This window comes from Microcaecilia unicolor, chromosome 1 (assembly GCF_901765095.1).
Source record: "Microcaecilia unicolor chromosome 1, aMicUni1.1, whole genome shotgun sequence".
Lineage (NCBI taxonomy): Eukaryota > Metazoa > Chordata > Amphibia > Gymnophiona > Siphonopidae > Microcaecilia > Microcaecilia unicolor.
The window spans coordinates 747408069-747433821 of NC_044031.1; the positions used below are offsets into that span (position 1 = coordinate 747408069).

Consider the following 25753-nt stretch of genomic DNA (forward strand, 5'->3'; position numbering starts at 1 on the left):
ATTCATCTAATCTGATCCAGTTGCTGAAAATGCACGATATCAAAGCACCAGCCTCACGATCCTCTTCAGACCCTTAGCTATCACATTTCTTTGACTATTTCCCCTTCTCTCATTCTTGGTCCTTCACTGGTTTTGGTTTAAGACCATTTTGTATGGTAACGACCCATCAAACCATTGGATATTGTTAAGGCATCTTAAAACTGTGCAAAAGTTAAAAGAGAAGAAAAGCAAAAGAATAAATAAATAAAATAACCCCGAAAAGCCAGGAAAGGATATCGACTAGGAACATAATTATTTTCCTAGGTTGCACTCTGCTAGCAGCGTATTTTCCCCTGTTTCTTAAATATCCAAACTTCTTCTGTACTATCACTGTTAGCAGAGTGGACAGCCTAGGAAGCTCCAGGATTTGAATCAGTAACTTCCACACCTGTGTGGAAAGACAGAATACAAATCAAAATACTTTTGCATGGTTTAGGGCAGAGGAGGGGATAGGAAGAGAATGATTATTAGCAATGGTCCCAAGGAGAAATAGGGAAACCAAGATAATTTGGGTCATAGAAGGATTCGACTTGTGATTCAAAGAAGACAGTGAGATGTGAATTTCTAAGTATCTTTTGCCTAGAGCCAAGTCAAAGAAAGGAAACAGTGAGTAAAGAGGGAGAAACCTGTGTTACACCAAAAAAGAACTTGAAAGAAGAATTAGGACCTAAGCCAAGAGGGAACAGACTCTGCAATACCTGTAGATCTAAGGATAGTGAAAAGAAAGGACTGAGTATATATATATATCAACTAGAAAATCTGAAAGAATAAAATATGTACAGCCAAACATTGGTAGTTTTCAGAGAACAAGTCAGAATGGTCTCAGTTGAATGAGGGTGTTAGATGAATGTTAACTACTATGAAATGATAGAATTTTTGCTGTAAGACTACAGCACCCCTCACCTATCCACACCCATCCTGTTAGAATATCAATGATATGCTTTGATGTCCCCATGCATACCTCCTGCCCACCCCCATCCTCCCACCCTGTCAGACTGTCATAGTAATGCTTGAATGTTTTCACTTATATACACTGTCAGCTAGCACATTTGCTTATTTCCGATCTGACGAAGAAGGGCAACCTTCGAAAGCTAATCAAGTAATGTATTAAGTTATGTCCAATAAAAAAGGTATCATCTTATTTTCTTTTCCATGTTTTATTTTGTTTGATTTCTATTGATATGCTGTAAGACTGTAAGCCCAATGCCCAGCTCCTTTCCCTGCCCCCCCCCCCCCCAAGTTTCAACCTATATATCCTGATGCCTAGCCGTATGCTTCACAACACTAGAGGTGAGAATATTTCGAAGATGGCCACCACAGGGCAAGAGCATATGGACATTCCTCCTGCCCCCCCCCCCCCCGCTTCAGCAATGGGATCTTTGGGGTGTTTGTGTGGGTTAGGGGGCCCAGGAAATGACATTGGGGTTTGGGGGCTCTGGTTTTCAACTTGGAATTAAACCCTTGGTTCAGTGGCTCTCTGCTGCTCTAACCACAAAGCTGCTTCTCTACTTTATGGGCAACAGAGCATTGTTGATTGTAAAATCCCATTGCACTGTGAAGAGTTAAAAAAACGGAACCCTGTTTACTAAGCCATGCTGTAGGCGCACAAACTTTTTATCACGCAGTAACATTTAGCGTGTGTTAACGCTAGAGACACCCATAGGAATGTAATGGATGTCTCCATCATTAGTGCGTGCTAATTTGTAGCACACGCTAAAAAGTTAGCGCGCCTACAGCGCGGCTTAGTAAACAGGGCCCATGGATTTAAAAACACCGATCCTGAGACCTTATGATTATTCATTAGAACCACTTCATGTTTTACTTTCCACCAGTGTTTGGCTAATTAATGGTGCGTCATTGCTGTCTGCGTCCTTTTCTGAATTTGGTGGGAGAATTGCTTGGCGATATGTTTGCTCGGTAAGGGCATACTTAAGTTCGCCTTTTTATTTTATGGCATTTTCACAAAGCTCCTTATTTTTAATGTTGTTTTGCACTGTTGTAATCAGCAGACCTTGCTTCTGATTTAATATGTAGCTCTTTTGTTCCGCGTTGACCTGTACGTTACGTGGAGGGACATAATCGAAAGGGACGCCCAAGTTTTGCAGAGGACATCCTCGCAAAACGTCCTGGTGGAGGGGCGGGGAAACTCGTATTATCGAAACAAGATGGATGTCCATCTTTCGTTTTGATAATACAGTCGGGGACGCCCAAATCTTGAAATTTAGGTCGTCCTTAGAGATGGTCGTGCCTAGACTTGGTCGTTTCTGATTTTCGGTGATAATGGAAACCAAGGAAGCCCATCTCAGAAACGACCAAATGTGAGCCCTTTGGTCGTGGGAGGAGTCAGCATTTGTAGTGCACTGGTACCCCTGACATGCCAGGACACCAACCGGGCACCCTAGGGTGCACTGCAGTGGACTTCAGAAATTGCTCCCAGGTGCATAGCTCCCTTACCTTATATACTGAGCCTCCCCCCTCCAAAAAAACCCCCACTACCCACAACTTTAAACAACTACCATAGCCTTACGGGTGAAGGGGGGCACCTAGATGTGGAGGGCTCACATTTACCAGCACAAGTGTAACAGGTAGGGGAATGGGCCTGGGTCCGCCTGCCTGAAGTGCACTGCACCCACTAAAACTGCTCCAGGGACCTGAGTATGACATTTGAGGCTGGCATAAAATATTTTTAAAGATGTTTTTTTAGGATGGGAAGGGGTTAGTGACCACTGGGGGAGTAAAGGGAGGGTCAGTTCGGGCACCTTTTTGTGGCTTGGTCATAAGAAAAACAGGACCAGGTAAAGTCGTCCAAGTGCTCTTCAAGGACGCCCTTTTTTTTCCATTATGGGTCGAGGACGCCCATGTGTTAGGCACGTCCAAGTCCCACCGTCGCTACGCCTCCGGCACGCCCCCGTGAACTTTGGTTGTTCCCACGACGGAAGGCAGTTGGGGACGCCCAAAATCGGCTTTCGATTATGCTAATTTGGGCGACCCTGTGAGAAGGACGCCCATCTTCTGATTTGTGTCGAAAGATCGGCGTCCTTCTCTTTCGAAAATGAGCCTGATATAATGTATTGGTTATCATTATATTTTCCATATATCCCCTATTTTTTTGATAAAATCTGGAACGATTTCTTCTGTTTCTTGTTTTTTTGCATCTTGTCCCTACAGAAGTCATTTTCTTTAGGAGATTTGCCATCTCCACACAGTTTTTCACTAATCTTTGTAATCCTTTTTGGTTTTCGCACGTTAATGTGTCTTGTTCCCCCAATGTGATTTGCTTACGTACTGCGTTTGTTTTGGCACATTTTGTCACTATAGCCAGTAACCAGTTCTCTTTCTTGCACCTTATGGACTAGATTCTGTTTATGATGCCTAGAGATTTGGCGCCAAAATGAAATTCGGTTAGGCATTTTCTATTAAGTATTCTTTAATTTAGGCGTACTTTATAGAATAAGCCTAAATTTCTGCACGGTTTATAGACTATGCCGAGTGCTGGTCCACGTGACTATGTTTAGTCACGGTCAGTTACGCCAAGTAAACCCTGGCGTGAATCGTGACGCCTAAGGGGCCCTTTTACTAAGGCGCGCCTAAAAGTGGTCTGCGCTGTTGTAGGCGCATGTTTTGGACACATGCGGGTCTATTTTCTTTTCTAGGTCGCCTGGATAAAAGGCATTTTTTTGTGTGCCTGAAAATGGACGTGCGGCAAAATTAAAACTAGCGCACATCCATTTTCAGGCTGAGACCTTACTGCCACCCTTTGACTTAGCGGTAAGGTCTAATGCGCTAGCCGGGTGATAAGCGTCAGCGCACGTAAACTGATGATTACCGCCGGATAAGCGCCACATGGTAGAAAATAGAAAATATTTTCTACCGAATGTTTGGACATGCGGCAAAAATGGAATTACTGCCCAGGGATGTGTAAAAAGTGGGAGTACGACCAAGGAAACCAGAAAGTGGAAGATGTTCTTAAATAAAAGACTTTATTAAAAATTTGAAGACTCGACACGTGTGCTGTGCAGACTCCTGATGCAGGCCTGACGGCCGAAACACGACGTGTCGAGTCTTCAAATTTTTAATAAAGTCTTTTATTTAAGAACATCTTCCACTTTCTGGTTTCCTTGGTCGTACTCCCACTTTTTACACATTCTTGTTTTTACCGTGGGGTTCTTGAGTTTTCCACCCTCCGGTGGATCTTTCCTCATTACTGCCCAGGGCACATGGTAGCATGGTGGTAATGCCAATTTGACGTGCCTAAATTAAGTTCAGAGCGGGTGTATTCTATAACGTACATAGATTTTAGAAACGCCCCTGACCTGCCCATTCCACGCCCATAACCAGGTCCACTTTTCAACTATTTGACATATCTATGTGAACCACGTTACAGAATATGCTTAGCAAGTAGTTCGTGTAAATTCTAATTAATGATAATTAGTGCTGATAATTGATTGTTAACATCTAATTAGCATTGATTAGCTTGTTAACTAATTAAGTTATGCACATTGTTATGGAATATACTTCAATTTCCACGCAGAAATCTTGGCGTGATATATAGAATCCTGGGGTCTCTTCTTATGTCAAAATAGCACTTTTTAACGTGCACTTCATTAGTTGCTAATACTTTTGACCCCATATGTATCAACTCAGCTGTTAATATTGTTGTTTGTTCGTAGACACCTCTACACGTGCATGGATGTTATGAATGTTTTGCGTTGTTACTGATACGTTGTATTGTGTTCGTTCAGGTATGTGTTTTCTTTTCCACACCAATGACTGTTTTTATTTTCTATTATTTATTGATTACTAAATTGTCCCATTATTATTTACTTGATTGCTCATTCTATTGCATTAATTATGTATTCATGTTTTTACATTTTTACTGATATTTATTGGTCACACAGATCGACATCATGTTATCTTTTAACCGTTCGTTATGCATCATTACTTTGTATTCATTTTTTAGCGTGTTTATATTTATTGGTTACACAGCCATGTTTTACTTTAACCGTTTGTTGCGCATTCGTATTTGTGCATTTAACTCATTCATGTTCTTCATTAGTCTATTCAGATTTTACATGTATAACTTTGTACCATTTGTCTATAACAACATATTGACGTATTGTTCATTGTTTATCGTTTGTTGTGTTTTAGACACCATTTGGCTCTTGGCTTAGGCCTTTGGGCTAAAATGCGGTCTGTGTCGAGTCTGTGTATGTTTTAATAAGGAATTTTCTGCCTTCTGTCATCCACCTTGCTATTTTGTTTCGTTTCATTGCACCTACCGAGTGTCTCCTCTTTGGGGGTTTTTCCGCTGTGTTTCTTAAAAACAAAGAACCTTCAACGTAATCTTCAGTAATAGGAAGGGCTGAGTCAGTTCAGCTGCTCACTGACAGTACCTCTTGCTGCCGGGCAGAAGATCTGGATTCAGTTCTCAAGCCAGGGTTGGAGATGCTGTGGATGTGGGGTTCACAGTAGAGAATGACACGGAGACGGGAAACTGCGGGGGCGGGGACAGGGACGGATCCCAGGGGGATGGGGACAAAGTTTGCGCCCGTGTCATTTTCTACTTTGAAGCCTGTTAATGAACTGGGCTTTATGTTTGAGTGATGCCTACAATGTTATTTTGATTTTTTAGGAAAAACAAGCATACATGCTGGCTACAACTAGCAAACTTTGCCCCCCCCCCCCCCCCCCCCCCCCGGCCCCCTGGCGCATCAACCTCCCCCCCACCCCGGGTGCATTCTTGGCTGCTGGGAACAGAAGTAACCTGTTCCGGGGCAGAGGGACCAGGGAACCAGCGGAGCCGACAGGCGCACAGCTGCTCTCTGCACCCCTCCAGCGGCGTGCACCCGGGGTGGACCGCCCCCATCGCCTCGCCCTTTGTACGCTGCTGCTGCTACCAGCACGTCTTCTAAGAAGACAGCGTCTATTGTAGGAAGGACTGTGGAAGACAGGAGAGCTAGATTGAATCCTGAGATTGTTGATGACTTCTTATTCATCCACAGATTAAAAAAACATAACAGTGCTTCATAGGTTATATTTTTCCCTGCTAGGGCATATAGAATGGGTTGTATTTTATACCCAGGACATTTTAACAGTGTGAATTAGGATTCCTTGGTGTAGTAGAAATTACCTATTGTTGGGGTTGGAAGGGTAGAGGGGTGGTGGTGAGGAGGGTTATTATAGCTGCTCGCTGTTATTATTGTTTTCTGTTTGTAATTTATACACAACGGTTGCACAGCATATTGTTCCTTTTTATACTTTAATAAAAAGATTTAAATATAAAATCATAAGTGTTCGAGGCTTCTGCAGATGAGGACAGAGCCGACGGGGACGGAGCAGAGATGGGGTGGGGACAGAGACAGGGCCTGTGGGGACGGGGTGGGGATGGATACAAAACCTGCGGGGATGGGGTGGGGGCGGAGACAGAACCCACGGGGATGGGCAGGGCCGTGCCAAGGGTCTGTGGCGCCCCCCTGCAGATGATCAGTTGGCGCCCCCCCCCCCCCCGCAGATGAACAGTTGCGCCCCCCCCCGCCCCATGAAGGTGATCACTGCCCTCCCGCTCCCTGGGCCATGTCCCAACTGCCCGCCCTCTTCTCCCCCCCCCCCAAGATCCCTTTTAAATTTACCTCCAGCAGCGAACGAAGGCGCAGCATCAGTGAAGGAGGCAGCGCTCCCAACGTCTCTAGTCTTCCCTTCACTCAATGTCCCGCCTTCTTCTGACGTCATTTTCTTGACGTCAGAAGAAGGCGGAACACTGAGCGAAGGGAAGACTAGTAGAGACGTCGGGAGCGCCGCCTCCTTCACTGACGCTGCACCTTCGTTTGCTGCCGGAGGTAAATTTAAAAGGGATCTTGTTGGGGGGGAGAAGAGGGCGGGCAGTTGGGACATGGGAGAGGGCGAGGTAAGCATGGCGCGGCAGGGCGCCCTCCTGCCGTGCTTACCTCGCTTACCATGTTGGCACGGCCCTGGGGATGGGGCGGGGATGAGGACAAACTTTGTCCCCGTGTCATTCTCTAGTTCACAGCTCCTGGAGGATGTGGGGCATCTGCGTCATCACTCAACGATGACATCTACTGGGTGAACCCAGGAGGTACACACAACAAGTTCCATAGGGGGAGCAACAGTCCAGTGGTCCCAGTCAAGAGCTGTCGCTGGGCTAGGCACAATGGTATATAAATGAGAGAAAACCCTGGAAGCCCAAAGGAGCCAGGAGGAAGGTGCTGGGCTAACTAAATTAAAAGGAAAAAACTGTACATTTTGTAGTGCTTCTTATTGTTAGAGTATTGAAAAACAATTTTGAGTAAAATGATGTTGACAATACAGTGTCATATTTTGTATCATTCAGCGTCATTTTCTGCCTCTTGCAGGTATCCTGTTCACGATGCTGGTATTTGGACCAGCTTGTGGCTTCATCCTGGGATCGTTCTGTACCAAGATCTATGTGGACGCTGTCTTCATTGACACCAGTAAGGAAATGTGTGTTGTACTATATTTTAGAAGCTTTGTACTGCCTTTTCCTTGCAAGGTTTACATTCAGTTGTATTTTTGAACTGCAAATCACAGTTGCTAATATGGAGTGGAGGAGTAGCCTAATGGTTAGTGCAGGGGACTTTGATCCTGGGGAACTGAGTTTGATTCCCACTGCAGCTCCTTGTGACTCTGGCAAGTCACTTAACCCTCCATTGCCCCAGGTAAAAGTAAGTGCCTGTATATACTATGTAAACTACACTTCGAATGTAGGTTGCAAAAGCCACAGAAAGGCGGTATGTCAAGCCCCAGTTTCCTTTCCCTGTTTGAGATTCTACATGGATTGTTGAAGCTATTTCTAGATTCTACATGGAATGTTGCTACTATTGGAGATTCTGTTGCTACTATTTCAGATTCTACATGGAATGTTGCTATTCCACTAGCAACATTCCATGTAGAAGCCTGCCCTTGTAGATCAGCAACGCGGCCGCACAGGCTTCTGTTTCTCTGAGTCTTATGTCCTGCACATACGTGCAGGATGTCAGACTCACAGAAACAGAAGCCTGCGTGGCCGCGTTACTGATCTGCAAGGGCAGGCTTCTACATGGAATGTTGTTAGTGGAGGAGTAGCCTAGTGGTTAGTACAGCGGACTCTAATCCTGGGGAACTGGGTTCGATTACCACTGCAGCTCCTTGTGACTCTGGGCAAGTCACTTAACCCTCCATTGCCCCTTGTACAAAATAAGTACCTGAATATATGTAAAACCGCTTTGAATGTAGTTGCAAAACCCTCAGAAAGGCGGTATATCAAGTCCCATTTCACTAGGCTACTCCACCACTCCGAAAGCAGCATGGGGCCCTTTTACAAAGGCAAGTAGGCACCTATGCACGTCAAATTGGCACGATCCCAGGCTGTAATTCCATTTTCAGCATTCGCCCAAAACACGTGGTAGAAAATACTTTCTATTTTTTACTGCCTGACGGTAATTGGCAGTTTACGTGCGCTGGCTGCTTACCGCCCGGTTAGCGCATGAGACCTTACCGCTAAGTCAGTAGGTGGAGGTAAGGTCTCAGGCCGAAAATGGACGTGCGCTGGTTTTAATTTTTATGCACGTCCATTTTCCGCACGGAAAAAAAAAGTGCCTTTTTTCCAGGCGCGCTGAGGAAATGGACCTGCGTGTGTCCAAAACATGCGCCTACACCAGCAAAGGCTGTTTTTAGGCACGCCTTAGTAAAAGAGCCCCCATAAGACCAATTCTATAACTGAGTGCCTCCATTCAAAATGGCTGCCGAGAGTTGAAGCGGCCTCACGAGACTTCAACTCTCGGCGGCCATTTTGAATCCCAACACCGTCACAGCAACAGGATGCAAGGCAAGGACAGAGCTCCAGGCAGGAAAGAGAGGGCTCTTTCCTCCCCCGAAGAGGTCACTAGACCACTAGGGCAGTAGATAGTAAGTAAGGGGAGGGGAGGGGAGGTGACGGGGTAGGGGAGGGGAATATGTGACAGGGGGCGGGGTGAGGATGCGAAAGGGGTGGGTGTGGGCGGGGCAGGGGGTGGGACATGTGTCCTCTTTTTCATAGGACAAAATATGGTTGTTCTGTCCTCCGACAGCCTCGCACTAGTTTATAACGTGATCCTAAAATGTGTGTAATGCCTTTACTGTTATTCTCAGTCCCAAGGACTATCATTGCTGCAGTTTCCCCACTGGAAAAATACATGAGCAATGCACTGTGGGTAATGTAGTTCACAGGCAGTGCAACCACACTTGTTTGGCTGTGTAAGAACTGCTATCACTGGTTGTGAGGCTGCTCAGACATTCTCTCTCTCCCTCTCTCTCTGCCAAGCTTGGCTCTTTTGTCTTCCTGCTCAGTCTTACTATTCTGTCCACAGAGGTCAGCCAGGTATGACCTTTCCCTCCTATCTCTAGGACTACCCCTTGCTATCCGATAGCAGGCTCTGTCCCCATTGGTCTCTATCTGCTCCTCCCTGTGTGAAGCCCCAACACTTCCTTGTCCTTTCAGCCACGAGGGGCTTCTTCCTCCATTACAGCCAGGGACATGGAGCTAACACCATCTCGCTCCAGACAGCTCTGTCCTGCTGAAAATCCCTGTAACGTCTAAGCCCTCGCACTCCCTGTAACGACCCTGGATTTTTTACCCTGTAAATATCTTCTTCCAAATGAGATATCGCACATTGCAGTCACCCAGCTTTGGACTATTTCTACCTGTTCAACTACTTTCCCCTCCCCCTGCAATACAACTACCTCTCTTCAGATCTCCACCTCCCACAGCCTCCAGATTAAGAAGTCTCTGTATCCTGAACATCTATCTGTGAGTAAATTATCTGTGATTTATTCAATAAAAGAGACTTTATAAAATAATAGAGACTTCAGGTGATTGCTGCGCCAGGGTTATGCTCCATGATATTGGGGCTTCTTAGTACCAAGCCCCAAGAGTCATGACAATGGTAACCCTAATTGTAGGAGATAGGAAAGAAGAGATTGAGAGGGTTGTAAAGTAGGGGAGAGAAGAGTATGGCTGAAGTTCTGGCTGCCTCCTTTCATAGGCCCCAGTCAGAACTGAAGGCAGTGTCTGGTTACGTAAGGCCAAAAATACCACTTGTAGAAAACATTTCACTCACCCTAGGTGAGTGAGCAAGTGCTTTTTCAAACTCGGTTTCTAGCTTGAAGTCAGCTTACAGTTGACTGTTTGTATGTGATTCTTTAAGTACATCCACTGAGTTTCCAGAGGTCACTCATTTCATAGTGGGGTTTTTTTTTTTTACTTCTTTCCCAGCACATTTACTTTTGTTTTAAGAGTGGTGATTAAAAATGGATTGGCTGTCGGTTTCTTTATGAACTCTTGATCAAGATAATCATATTGTTCCCTCAGGCCACATCTTTCCAGTAGAAACAGTCCTAACCTTATCAATCCTTCCTCAAGTAAAGGATTAACTAGGCCCAAGATCATTTTAGTGACCTGGCAGTGTGCTGCTTCAGTTCTGTAAATTGTCTCCGTCCAGCAAGGAGGGGATCAACGTCGGTTTGACGAGACATCATTAGCCCTTTTCACAGTAGTTATGTAAGGCCTCTCTCTCCTCAGCTCGTTTATTTTATTCTTCTAAATGGAAACATCATCGGCTGTAAACTGAACCCTGTAATATCGATAGGTGTAGATGGTATAGTCAGGGAAATTCTATGAAGTATACGCAAACCGTTCTGTTTCGAACCAGTTATGTATGTAAGTGATTAGAAATATGGCATATATGCACTATGGGTGCTCATATATGTATAACTGCTGAAAATCGACCTGAGCTCTGTTCTGTAAATACATGCGTATCTTTTACAGGTATGTGTATGAATGGGTGGAGTCTGGGCGGGCAGTGGCATAGCTAGGTGGGGCCACGGGGGCCTGGCCCCGCCCCAAATTTGCTCTGGGCCCCTGGTTGGCTGGCAGGGGTCCCCAACCCCTGCCAGCTGAAGACTTCGTCCAGGGCTGGACATGCTCAGTTTCACTAAAAGGAGCATGCCGGACATGAGGGGAAGAGAGAGCAGGGCAGGCAATGCGGTGGCACCGGAGACCAGCACTGGACGAAGTCTTCAGCTGGTTGGGGTTGGGGACCCCTGCCAGTTAAGGTATTTGCAGCGGAAGTGCTTCAGCTGGCGGAGGTCAGGGACTTTCTCAGAGCACAGACCGTAGAAGTCTACCCAGCACTGTTCTTGTACTAAGTTCTGGAGCTAATGTCGAAGCCCCTTAAAATTTACACTCCAGCCCATCTCTATCTAAATATTTAGTCACAATCACGGCATAGACTGTAGAAGTCTGCCCATCTCCCATTTTGTTTCCCAATTACCGGCGTCGCCACCCAATCTCTGCAAAGATTCCGCAGAACCATTCCTTAAAACAGGATTCCTTTGTGTTTATCCCACGCATGTTTGAATTCCATTACCGTTTTCATCTCCACCACCTCCTACGGGAGGACATTCCACATATCCACCACCCTCTCCGTGAAAAATACTTCCTGACATTAGTCCTGAGTCTGCCCTCCTACTACTACTTATCATTTCTATGGCACTACTAGACGTACGCAGCGCTGTACACTTGAACATGAAGAGACAGTCCCTGCTCGACAGAGCATACATTCATGTCCTCTAGTTCTACCGCCTTCCTGTCTCCGAAAAAGGTTCATTTTTGGATTAATACCTTTCAAATATTTGAACGTCTGTATCATGTCACCCCTGTTTCTCCTTTCCTCTAAGGTATACATGTTCAGGTCAACAAGTCTCTCCTTGTACGGTTTGCAACACAAATCCCATACCATTTTTGTAGCTTTTCTTTGCACTGCTTCCAGTCTTTTTACATCTTTAGCAAGATAGGGCCTCCAAAAATGAACACAATACTCCAAGTGGGGCCTCACCAACGACTTGTAGAGGGGCATCAACACCTCCTTTCTTCTGCTGGTTATGCCCCTTTCTACGCAGCCTAGCATCCTTCTGGCCACGGCCGTCGCCTTGTTGCATTGTTTCTTCACCTTTAGATCCTCAGACACCAACACCCCAAGGTCTCTCTCCTGAGTCAAGCTTACTAATCTTTCCCCTCCTATTCGGTATCTCTGTCTGGGCTTCTTCACCCCAAGTGCATTACTCTACACTTCTTGCATAAAATTCTAACTTCCAGACCCTCGACCATTCTTCTAAGGTTCGGAGATCCCTTCTTATGATTTCTACTCCCTCCAGGGTATCCACTCTATTGGCTATTTTTATGTCATTCGCAAAAAGGCACACCTTTCATTCCAACCCTTCAGCAATATCTCCCACAAATATATTAAACAGAATAGGCCCCAGCACCGACCCCTTAGGAACTCCACTGCTCACCTTCCTTTCCTCCGAGCAGATTCCTTTTTACCACCACCCTCTGCCACCTGTCGGTCAACCAGTTTCTTATCCAGTTCACCACTTTTGGTCCTAATCTCAACCCTTTTAGCTTATTCATGAGTCTTCTGTGGGGGACCGTATCAAAGGCTTTGCTGAAGTCCAAGTAGATTACATTTAGCACACGTCCTTCATCCAGTCCTTTGGTCACCCAGTCAAAGACGTCAATAAGATTTGTTTGGCAGGATTTTCCTTTGGTAAAGCCATGTTGCCTTGGGTCCTATAACCCGTCAGTTTCTAGAAAGTTAGCTATCCTTTCAGCAGCGACTCCATTATTTTTCCTACCACCGACGTGAGACTTACCAGTCTGTAGTTTCCCACTTCTTTCCTGTCTTCACTTTGGTGAAGAGGGACCACATCCGCCCATCTCCAATCCCGCAGAACCTCTCCCGTCTCTAAAGATCTATTAAATAAATTTTAAGAGGTCCCACAAGGACCTTCCTGAGCTCCCTCAGTATCCTGTGATGTATCCCATCCGGCCCCATAGCTTTGTCCACCTTCAGATTCTCAAGCTGTTTATAAACTCTTTCTTCCGTAAATGGCGCAGTATCCACTCCATTCCCAGATGTTCCCTCGGCAGCCGACCGCGGTCCTTCTCCAGGATTTTCCTCCGTGAACACCGAAGAGAAATAATTGTTTAGCAAGTTTGCTTTATCTTCATCACTCTCCACATAGCCATTCTCATTATCTTTCAGTCTCGCAATTCCATTCCTATCTCTTCTCCTTTCTCCAATATATCTGAAAAAGTCTTGTCACCTCTCTTTACATCTTTAGTCATTTTTTCTTCCACTCGCGCTTACGCTAGCCAAATTTCCCTCTTCGCTTCTTTGAGTTTTATCCGATAATCTTTTCCGTGATCCTCTCATTGCGTTCTGTTGTACTTCTTGAACAAAACCTCTTTTGCTCTTATTTTTTCAGCTACTTGTTTGGAGAACCATATAGGCTTCCTGCTTCTCTTGTTTTTGTTTACTTTCCTCACAAAAAGATCAGTCACCATATTTAGAGCAGCCTTTAGCTTGGACCACTGCTTTTCCACATCTTCTGTGCCTTCCCACGCCAACAGTTCCTTCAGGTATTCCCCCATTTTATCAAAATCAGTACGTCTGAAATCCAGTACTTTGAGTTTTGTGCATCCGCACTCCGCCTTCACCCTTATTTCAAACCATATGGTGTGATGATCACTGTTACATAGGTGGGCACCCACCCGGATATTGGAAACACAACCCCCATTCGTGAGCACTAGATCCAGCATAGACCCTTCCCTCGTGGGTTCCATCACCATTTGTCTGAGCAAGGCACTTTAACAGGCATCCACAATCTCCCTACTTCTTTCTGATTCCGCAGACGGGACTTTCCAATCCACATCAGACAAATTGAAATCTCCCAACAGTAGCACCTCCCCTTTCATACTAATCTTTTGAATATCTTCTATCAGATCCTTGTCTAACTTCTCCGTTTGCGCAGGAGGTCTGTAGATAACCCCCCGTGTGGATGCAGGTTCCGTCTTCTCTTTCCAGGACGATCCATAAAGCTTCTTCCTTTCCCCAGGTTCTCCGCATTTCAGCCGTTCTGATATAGTCTCTCACATACAGAGCCACTCGTCCACCTCTTCGGCCCTCTCTATCCTTCCTAAAAAGATTATAGCCCGGTACAGTCACATCCCATTCATGGGCATCGTTGAACTACGTCTCCATAATAGCAACAATATCCAAGTTTTCTTGGATGTTGTAGTATGGAATGTTGGTACTCTTTGAGATTCTGCATGGAATCTTGTTACTCTTTAGGATTCCAGAATCTTGCTATTCTTTGGGGTTCTACATGGAATGTTACTACTATTTGAGTTTCTGCATGGAATTTACTCTTTTTAGGATTCCAGAATCTTGCTATTCTTTGGGGTTCTATATGGAATGTTGCTACTCTTTGAGATTCTGCATGGAATCTTGTTACTCTTTAGGATTCCAGAATATTGCTATTCTTTGGGGTTCAGTACAGACAGAGAGGGTAATACAGTATACAATCAAAGAAACCAAAAGAAAAAAAGCAACACTGGGCCTTCAAGAATGAGACAACAGGAGTACTTTATTAAGCCAAAGACCCGACACGGGCCGTGTTTCGGCGCCAAAAAGGCGCCTGCCTCAGGGGTCTATTAATAAAAACATATAAATACATCAATAAAATAGAACATACAAAATAAATAATGACAGCATCGTGTTAACTTCAAATATATAAGAAATAATAATAATGATAAAATGTTAATTTTACAAACAGTAGTGTTGATTCAATGAACTGTGTAAAATTGTAATGTTCCAGCAACCGTAAAATAGTCATAGAGATAGCTCCAGTAAGTTTAAAAATTCTTAGAAAATATATATATAATAACAAATATAAGCCAACATAATGCCAACCAATTTTCAAAATATAAGCAGACATGTAATAAGAGATATAAATAATATGAAAATATATTGTGAACAATTTTTTAAAATAAAATGTTTTTAAAGTAGTAATGGACATATGTGTCCACACATAAATACATATACATACAGATATATATCCAAAGCTGTAAGAACTAATTATATTGATATGTTTTGCATAATTATAGTGGTACTGATAGAATAGAGTGGCTTGTCTAATCTCAATATGTATGATGGCTACAAACGTTATTGCTATAATTAGCAATATGTATATATATGGAGAAAAAACATCATTGAAAAGGGCTTACCAAATTGTAGATATGGCAATCGTGCAATGTTTAAGTTGTAAGTGCCTACAAAATGAATAAACAGGAGTTGAAAAAATGTATACCCGATAAGTACTCATAGCCCCCCTAGAAAAGGAATGATATTTAAATATATAAAGTGTGGAGGTAACAGTGCCTTTCTTAATGATTGAGAAGGCATTCCTTAATAATTAAAGGGGAAAAAAACGGGGTTTAGTTGACTTAGTACAGATATCGTGCCTCGTTTTTAACATATATATATAGAATGAGAGAGAAACGCCCAGGGAGAAAGTTGCCGATAGGGCTGTTTGAAAAACTTCTTACCTTATAGACAGCCTGTGTAAACTTGCATTAATTTCGCTATAACGCGAAAAAAAGGGGCTCCGATGAAGGAGCCTTCTCCTGTTTGATCCGAAAGGATAAATGGTTGTTTTGTGTCTGATCTCTTCTATATAAAGTGACAAAAAGGCGGCAAAAGAAAGACGCCGAAAAAAGACGTTTGTAAAGAGTTGCGTGAGCGTCGTCAAGACGTTGGCGTGATGACGTCATATTTTCTGATGCAGGGATGAATTTAAAGGAGACAGAACACCATTTCAGGTGTTTTCAAACATGACATGTATAGTTGTAATGGTTATCAGTCAAGATGAAGAATACAACATATGATTTTATATTAACATGAACAGTTATAAAACAATGGTAGCCAAGGGCTTAATTTTATACATGTAAATGATGTACTGAATTTAGGTTGCTCGACATAAGATCAATTTACACAGAAAAATAATAAATAATAAAATAAGGCAATGATCAAAAAAGCGCAATTTGTTGCATGGGTGGTTGAATACGATGCTTCATAGGATGATAGTGGGAATTCCTTATCCCACTATCATCCTATGAAGCATCGTATTCAACCACCCATGCAACAAATTGCGCTTTTTTGATCATTGCCTTATTTTATTATTTATTATTTTTCTGTGTAAATTGATCTTATGTCGAGCAACCTAAATTCAGTACATCATTTACATGTATAAAATTAAGCCCTTGGCTACCATTGTTTTATAACTGTTCATGTTAATATAAAATCATATGTTGTATTCTTCATCTTGACTGATAACCATTACAACTATACATGTCATGTTTGAAAACACCTGAAATGGTGTTCTGTCTCCTTTAAATTCATCCCTGCATCAGAAAATATGACGTCATCACGCCAACGTCTTGACGACGCTCACGCAACTCTTTACAAACGTCTTTTTTCGGCGTCTTTCTTTTGCCGCCTTTTTGTCACTTTATATAGAAGAGATCAGACACAAAACAACCATTTATCCTTTCGGATCAAACAGGAGAAGGCTCCTTCATCGGAGCCCCTTTTTTTCGCGTTATAGCGAAATTAATGCAAGTTTACACAGGCTGTCTATAAGGTAAGAAGTTTTTCAAACAGCCCTATCGGCAACTTTCTCCCTGGGCGTTTCTCTCTCATTCTATATATATATGTTAAAAACGAGGCACGATATCTGTACTAAGTCAACTAAACCCCGTTTTTTTCCCCTTTAATTATTAAGGAATGCCTTCTCAATCATTAAGAAAGGCACTGTTACCTCCACACTTTATATATTTAAATATCATTCCTTTTCTAGGGGGGCTATGAGTACTTATCGGGTATACATTTTTTCAACTCCTGTTTATTCATTTTGTAGGCACTTACAACTTAAACATTGCACGATTGCCATATCTACAATTTGGTAAGCCCTTTTCAATGATGTTTTTTCTCCATATATATACATATTGCTAATTATAGCAATAACGTTTGTAGCCATCATACATATTGAGATTAGACAAGCCACTCTATTCTATCAGTACCACTATAATTATGCAAAACATATAAATATAATTAGTTCTTACAGCTTTGGATATATATCTGTATGTATATGTATTTATGTGTGGACACATATGTCCATTACTACTTTAAAAACATTTTATTTTAAAAAATTGTTCACAATATATTTTCATATTATTTATATCTCTTATTACATGTCTGCTTATATTTTGAAAATTGGTTGGCATTATGTTGGCTTATATTTGTTATTATATATATATTTTCTAAGAATTTTTAAACTTACTGGAGCTATCTCTATGACTATTTTACGGTTGCTGGAACATTACAATTTTACACAGTTCATTGAATCAACACTACTGTTTGTAAAATTAACATTTTATCATTATTATTATTTCTTATATATTTGAAGTTAACACGATGCTGTCATTATTTATTTTGTATGTTCTATTTTATTGATGTATTTATATGTTTTTATTAATAGACCCCTGAGGCAGGCGCCTTTTTGGCGCCGAAACACGGCCCGTGTCGGGTCTTTGGCTTAATAAAGTACTCCTGTTGTCTCATTCTTGAAGGCCCAGTGTTGCTTTTTTTCTTTTGTATTCTTTGGGGTTCTACATGAAATGTTGCCACGATTTGTGTTTCCGCCAGGTACTTGTGACCTGGCTTGGCCACTGTTTGGAAAACAGGAGACTGGGCTAGATGGACCCAGTATGGCTACTCTTATGTTCTTAAAAGGAGAGAAAAAGCACAAACATATGTCGTGTAATAGCGGGAAAAAAAACTGTGTGTGTTCATAAACCCTCTAGGCAAAATCATTGTTAATTAAATCATCGTGAGCAGACAATGCTACAAAAGGCTATCTAATTGAAGACAAAAATTCTGCGGTTGGACAGTGTCCCCATAAGTGGATTAGGACGGCATGCTCTATGAAAAACAGGAGGCGCTTAAACAGACATCAATAGTCTGAGCTCCATACATGAGCGCTTTATTGCATGGAGCACGAGAAGCCAAGGAATTACAAAATTAACCTACTACATAATAAGCTTATAATATAAAACTGTCAGGATCAACAAAACCACTGGATGGCACCCATGATGCTAAAAAGAGAACTAAATGCAAAGCTAACCGGTGAGAATCTTCCAAACTTAAAACTGTCCACGCACGAGTGGCAGAAATTTACAACAAACATTTCACACAAAAGCAAGCTGTCAGTTTTAAGCCAAGGCAATGATATTAATAACACTATCAGGAATAAAAATTAAAAGTTAGCATCAGGTTCACTGCTTAAATTGCATGTACAAAATGCATCTGGTGCCCCCTCCTGCCTTCACCCAGACTCTTTCCCCTGACCTGTCTTCAGCTGCAGATTCTTGCTGTGGGATCTCTGCGTCCCTGCCACGACTCCTGTATCCATGAGCTTCAGCTGTGCAGTGCCAGAAGTTTGGGTTGGTCTCAAAAGGCTTGAAACCGCCAGACCAACCTGAACTTCTGGTGCCGCATGGCTCAAGCTTGAGGATGAACTAGTCGCAAAGGGAAAGCAGGGATCCCTGTGGCAAGAATCTCTGTCCGCCCCCCCCCCCCCCCAAAAAAAAAAAATAGCTGCCAAGAGAAGGCATTTGGCAGGCCAGGCTCTGGCCCACAGGCCATAGGTTGGACAAGTCTGCTGTGTGGGCACCCAGTTATAGAGTTGCCCCCAATGTGTCTAATTAGAGCCATGCAGGCCGATTTTCAAAAGGCCTGGTCCAGTGGTTCACAAACTGTTGGTCAGATCCCCAAGTGGAGTCCATATTTTCAGTGTATGAGGTATGGAACAGCACTATTCCCCCTCCCTCCCTTATATGCCCCCGTAGTGGCAGTCAGCATGGGGCTGTGAATCATTGAATTTTTACAGGCCCTCCTGTACGGGCTTCCTGTTAGACTGGAATCCCATACAAAGTACTGGGCACTGTGAGTATACACTGAAACACAGCGTTCTGTGTTGACTGCTACTGTTTCTGGTCTTACTGTTGTCATCATGCTTGCGATAAGGGAGAGGAGAGGAGGAGGTCAGTATAAGAAAAGAAGGGACTGATGGTCTGCTATTTTGTTTCCATCATCATCCATTATATCAGTTGATAAGGGTTAAAATGGTGTCATACTGGACAAACGTTTGGGAAGCAAGCAACTAGATTTATGAATTTAAAGCTGATTTAAGCATTTAAATTTGTGCTTTTAAATGGGTGGGGCAATAGACAGCGATGCGACAAGATGAGGATAATTAGATGCTTAATGTTCATTTGCTTGCCTTAGGCAACTAACTTTGCCAGGCAAATCTTGCCATTGCCAGAGCAGGCCTAAATATGGCCATCCAGCAGCTCACCTGCCTCCACATTAAAAATTTTAAAAATGTATGCCAAGGGGGATCCACTGGCACCCTACCTGTCTATAGCCTCCCACTCTTATGTCAGTAACCCTGACGCCCTGACTTTCCCATCTTCCCAAGCCAAGCACAGAGGAGGAGAGGGTCTGATCCAGGCTTGGCTATATATTTTGTAAAGTACCATAAGAACATAAGAGTATCCACACTGGGTCAGACCAATGGTCCATCTAGCCCAGTATCCTGTTTTCCAAACAGTGGCCAAGCCAGGTCACAAGTACCTGGCAGAAACCCAAATTGTGGCAACACTTCATACTACAAATCCCAGGGCAAGCAGTTGCTTCCCATATCAGACTATGGACTTTTCCTCCAAGAATTTGGCCAAACCTTTTTTAAACCATTGATTGTTCATTTATGAACTCCACTCAATGAATCAGCCAGTCTCTATTCTGAATTCAGTTGTTAATGGGTCTTTGAACAGACAGGACAGTGATCTGTAGAGTTCTGAATGGGAATTGTTTGCTTCACTGAGATATCAGGAGCTGCCAGAGCTACTTCCAAATATGTATTTAGCAAAAACCATCTCCTTTCCTTTCTGAGCTTGAGGAAAGTGGGAGCTGTTGGGGGGGGGGGGGGTGGATACTAATAGGGTGATGTTGGAAGGGGCTTTATATTTGTCCAGCACTGGAGGCAGGTGGAGTGTTGGGTGACACCTGCAGGCATAAGGGCTATTTTACTAGTGTACAGTTGTGTACAGTAGGTTTTTGATGGGTTTTGTAGGGCTCACCATACAATATAAGGGGGGGGGTAACGGTGAGATGTGTGCCTGGGACCTTTAATGTGAAGTTCATTGCAGTGCCCCCAAGGGTGCCCCAGTACTCTGTTGGGATGTCTACGTGGCGCCTCCCCCCCCCAACACACACCCCCAATACATCCCAGTGGCTGGTTTTTGTGCATTTTTCTCTTGGGTGGGGGTTTTTCGGGGTTTTTTTTAATGGTCCTAAAAGATAGACGCAGTAAGCACAAAAACATCTAGCAAATGTCCATTTTCAAAACAAAAAGTTGGACATTATTCTGGTTTGAAAATGGCCATGTTCGCTACTGAATTTTTGGACGTTTTTCACAAAACATCCAAAATCGGATTTAGACACCATATACAAAAATGCCTCTCTTCATATATTATCCTAGTTCGTAATCCCCTGAGCGGCCTTCCCCTGTAGTGAACTCTCAGGGTACTATAACTCTTAGCAACCCACTCTGCTAATGTAGTTATGTTGCATTTTACTGTTCCTACAGCTCGTCCTCAGGAAGTATAACAGACCTGGCCTACCACAAGAGTCTTCTAGAAAATGTAACTTCTCTGCTTTGTTCATCTCAGACGTTCATCTTGATCCTGCCAGCCTGAACACTGGGTTCTGCTTGGAAGGGCAGTGCTTCTCTTAACAGTGGCCTTCTGGGAGTTGTGGGGCTCTTGCTAAACATATCGATGTCGGTTGCCATATGTTCCTATAAATGCTAGCGTTTGGTGCCCTGGAACATTAGTTGCCTTGTGCTGAGTCTTACCAGTGCATATCAGGGGGAATTGTGTTAGGCACAATATGTTAACAATCTATGGGGTTCTTTTACAAAGGCGCACTAGCGTTTTTAGCGCACGCTAAAAATAAGCATTCGCTAAATGTTAGACACCCGTATATTTCTATGGGTGTCTCTAGCATTTAGTGCGCACTAAAAACACTAGCACGCCTTTGTAAAAGGCCGCTTATATCTAGGCCCATCTACAAAATGGATGTCCAAGCTCCAACTTATACAGAACACATCGGCCCGTCTGATCTTCACCCTACTTGAAACTACTACACTGGCTTCCTATTCAGAAAAGAATGCTCTTCAAAACTATCTGTCTATTCTTCCAAGTCGTATATGAATGAACCTCAGAAATGCTAATTAACATTTTTTAAGACTTCATATTTGGTCACTCTGCAAGGTTACAGCACCTCTTGGTATTCTGTGCCCCAATTGCAAAAAATGGCCGCTTCAAATTCTTCAATGTTCTATTTTCTTTCATGGTCATTCCTCAATGGAACTCAACTCCCTGCCTACCACAATCTGCCTGAAACTCTCTTATGCTACCTTTAGAAAAAAAACCTGAAAACCTTCCTATTCAGCAATTAATGGTGTAAGCAAATTTGCGATCCATTCTACATGTTTCGAGGCATTGATGATGAAGGCCTCATGTCAATCGTTTCTAATGTCTGTCGAATGTCTTATGTAAAAGCAGTGCATTTTTTCTCCCGAAAAAGGTGCCTGTACTCAAATGCCAGGCCACCCTGAAGGGGTGAGGTGATCACCGAGGGACCCACCCCACAATAACCAGACCCCTGCAACCAGTCACAGAATCTATGGCAAATCAGAATTGGTGTGTAGGGCCTGAGCACTTTCATTAAAACTTGGGGATCATGGGTCAATTTTAGCAGACAATGGAAAAGGTGCCGGTACTCAGTACCCCCAAGTACCCCCTCAAAAAAAGCCCTGTGTAAAAGTATGTAATTGGCAGGGAAAATTTACTGTGAACTGTAGTGAACCCTTTTAGGGGACAATGGTGGTATACAAAAGTATATATTGATGTTGATAGTTGTACATTTCAAGGCAGAGAGTATTGACACCTGTGTGAGGTCCGTTCAAACATTCTAGGCATGAGCAAATGTTCCAAGTTTTACCTTTCAGCATACATTAAATATGTATGTGGTTGTTTGAATGTTCATTTATTTCAATTTACTTGCCAAGAAATCCAGATTAAGATAAAAGTTTTCTTTCCAGCTTGGTGATTGTGGTAATTTTCTGTTTTGCAGCATTATCCTTCACATTACTCTTTTCTGCCTTCTTTATAAAAAATTAACTCTTGGTATCCCTTTATGCTCTCATGGTTTTATTTTTGCTGAAAAAACCTACATTAGATCCACCTGTTCCAGCACATTACCAGCCTCTTTGAAACCTGTGCTTCCTGTCCTGAGATCATGTGAAGATACTCAACAATTCAAGCGAATTATCTGTATGACTCGTTAATTTAACTTCAAATTTTTTTTCTTCTTCTCTTTCTTCCTGTTGCTCCAGTTACATCCAGTTTACTGATCATGTTTCGTCTTCATACGTTTGCAACTACTTCCTATCTAAGTCGATGTGACTATTGTTTAAGACTATGTATGTGACCATTGTTACCCGCCTTGGATAAAGACGGGATATACAGTGGTGGAAATAAGTATTTGATCCCTTGCTGATTTTGTAAGTTTGCCCACTGACAAAGACATGAGCAGCCCATAATTGAAGGGTAGGTTATTGGTAACAGTGAGAGATAGCACATCACAAATTAAATCCGGAAAATCACATTGTGGAAAGTATATGAATTTATTTGCATTCTGCAGAGGGAAATAAGTATTTGATCCCCCACCAACCAGTAAGAGATCTGGCCCCTACAGACCAGGTAGATGCTCCAAATCAACTCGTTACCTGCATGACAGACAGCTGTCGGCAATGGTCACCTGTATGAAAGACACCTGTCCACAGACTCAGTGAATCAGTCAGACTCTAACCTCTACAAAATGGCCAAGAGCAAGGAGCTGTCTAAGGATGTCAGGGACAAGATCATACACCTGCACAAGGCTGGAATGGGCTACAAAACCATCAGTAAGACGCTGGGCGAGAAGGAGACAACTGTTGGTGCCATAGTAAGAAAATGGAAGAAGTACAAAATGACTGTCAATCGACAAAGATCTGGGGCTCCACGCAAAATCTCACCTCGTGGGGTATCCTTGATCATGAGGAAGGTTAGAAATCAGCCTACAACTACAAGGGGGGAACTTGTCAATGATCTCAAGGCAGCTGGGACCACTGTCACCACGAAAACCATTGGTAACACATTACGACATAACGGATTGCAATCCTGCAGTGCCCGCAAGGTCCCCCTGCTCCGGAAGGCACATGTGACGGCCTGTCTGAAGTTTGCCAGTGAACACCTGGATGATGCCGAGAGTGATTGGGAGAAGGTGCTGTGGTCAGATGAGACAAAAATTGAGCTCTTTGGCATGAACTCAACTCGCCGTGTTTGGAGGAAGAGAAATGCTGCCTATGACCCAAAGAACACCGTCCCCACTGTCAAGCATGGAGGTGGAAATGTTATGTTTTGGGGGTGTTTCTCTGCTAAGGGCACAGGACTACTTCACCGCATCAATGGGAGAATGGATGGGGCCATGTACCGTACAATTCTGAGTGACAACCTCCTTCCCTCCGCCAGGGCCTTAAAAATGGGTCGTGGCTGGGTCTTCCAGCACGACAATGACCCAAAACATACAGCCAAGGCAACAAAGGAGTGGCTCAGGAAGAAGCACATTAGGGTCATGGAGTGGCCTAGCCAGTCACCAGACCTTAATCCCATTGAAAACTTATGGAGGGAGGTGAAGCTGCGAGTTGCCAAGCGACAGCCCAGAACTCTTAATGATTTAGAGATGATCTGCAAAGAGGAGTGGACCAAAATTCCTCCTGACATGTGTGCAAACCTCATCATCAACTACAGAAGACGTCTGACCGCTGTGCTTGCCAACAAGGGTTTTGCCACCAAGTATTAGGTCTTGTTTGCCAGAGGGATTAAATACTTATTTCCCTCTGCAGAATGCAAATAAATTCATATACTTTCCACAATGTGATTTTCCGGATTTAATTTGTGATGTGCTATCTCTCACTGTTACCAATAACCTACCCTTCAATTATGGGCTGCTCATGTCTTTGTCAGTGGGCAAACTTACAAAATCAGCAAAGGATCAAATACTTATTTCCACCACTGTAAATATAAATAAATAAAATATCTGAACTCCATCAATGCGAGTCTGGTTTTAGACCACACTGTAGCACTGAAACTATAATAACATCAGTCCTTAGTGAAGTACATTCTAATTTAGATCAAAACCGCTTAAAGCTTGCCATCTCCCTTGACTTATCTGCTGCATTCGACCTGGTCGACCACTCGCTACTCCTGTCCCACCTCGCAGATATAGATGTAACTGATACTGTTTTGCAGTGGTTTCGTTCTTTTCTACAAGTTCGGACTTTTACCGGTCACTTCATCTTCCAAATCAGCCACTGATTGTTTACACTGTGGAGTTCTACAAGGCTCTGTCCTTTCCCCTTTGCTGTTTAATTTGTTTTCGAGCCCAGTGGCGCTTCTCATCCAGGAGTGAACTGCTTCTTTCCATATCTATTCAGATGACATTCTCCTACATCATACCAATCTAGATATTCAATATTTACAAGTCTGTTTAGTTAAGATTGCCCAGTGGCTAGTTTTGAATCCAGACATGTAGCCTGTGGACCATGTCCAACCTCTAATCTGCAACTTTTAGGTATAATAACTCTGGTTGATTCTTTTCGGTATCTCAGAATTCTTTTTAACTCTCAGCTCTCTTTCGCCCCTCAGCGCTTTGCAAAACAGGTTTTTTTTTTTTTTTTTTTCAAATCTTGCATCAACTACGTTCTGTATAGCATTTTTTGGATCATCACTCCTTTCATTCTCTCTTACTTACTCTCTTTATGTCCAGACCTGATTACTACAGTATTGTTTATGCCAGTATTTTCCATTTTCTTTTGCGGAAACTACAAACTTTACAAAACTATATCATCTCTCATCTTTGCTGTTCTGATCTGCTTATGTGACACATTTGCTAAAAGAATACCATTACCAGTCGAGTATAGGGTCAAGTTTAAAATTTTGCTATTAGCGTTCGAGGCCTATTGTTTATGGACTCCCCCCTATTTACATTTCCTGACAATATTGTATACTCCCCTACCTACACTTCAATCCATTAACGATCATCGCTTGGTGCTGCCCAGCCCCTGTATGGCTCATTATGGGGATCTTTTACAAAGGCACGACAAAAAGTGGCCTGCAGTAGTGTGGGCACATGTACGCACGCTGGACCATTTCTCCATCACGTCTGGAAAAAAAGGGGGGAGTTTAGGCCGGAAATGGACATGCGACAAAATTAAAGCCAGCGCGCGTCTGTGTACAGACTGAGCCCTTAACGCCACCCATTGACTTAGCGGTAAGGTCTCGCTTGTTACCCACGTGGTAACTGTCCAGCGCCAACTTCTGATTACCGCCAGAAACGCCCCCATGGTAGAAAATAGAAAATTATTTTCTAATGCTTGTTTTTGGCGCCCACCAAACTGAGAATTACCGCCGGGCACATACGCTAGCCGGGCGGTAATGCCGATTTGACGCGCGCTACACGCACATAGGTCCTTACACGCCTTTATGCTTTGGAATTCTTCGTTTCGGACAATCCAAGGGGAACTTTCCATTAAATGTTTTAAGGCAGAAATTAAGACATGGTTATTCCAGCAGGCATACCCAGGCTGAGCT

The 25753-nt window shown here is 43.2% G+C and overlaps 1 protein-coding gene across 1 annotated transcript in view; it reads left to right on the forward strand.

Moving 5' to 3' along the window:
* SLCO3A1 (solute carrier organic anion transporter family member 3A1) overlaps nt 1-25753 on the forward strand; it is a 417332-nt gene that overhangs the window by 302742 nt on the left and 88837 nt on the right. The window contains exon 3 of the mRNA XM_030192656.1: nt 7410-7508. Coding sequence (XP_030048516.1) covers nt 7410-7508 — 99 coding nt within the window. The remainder of the gene's footprint in view (nt 1-7409; nt 7509-25753) is intronic.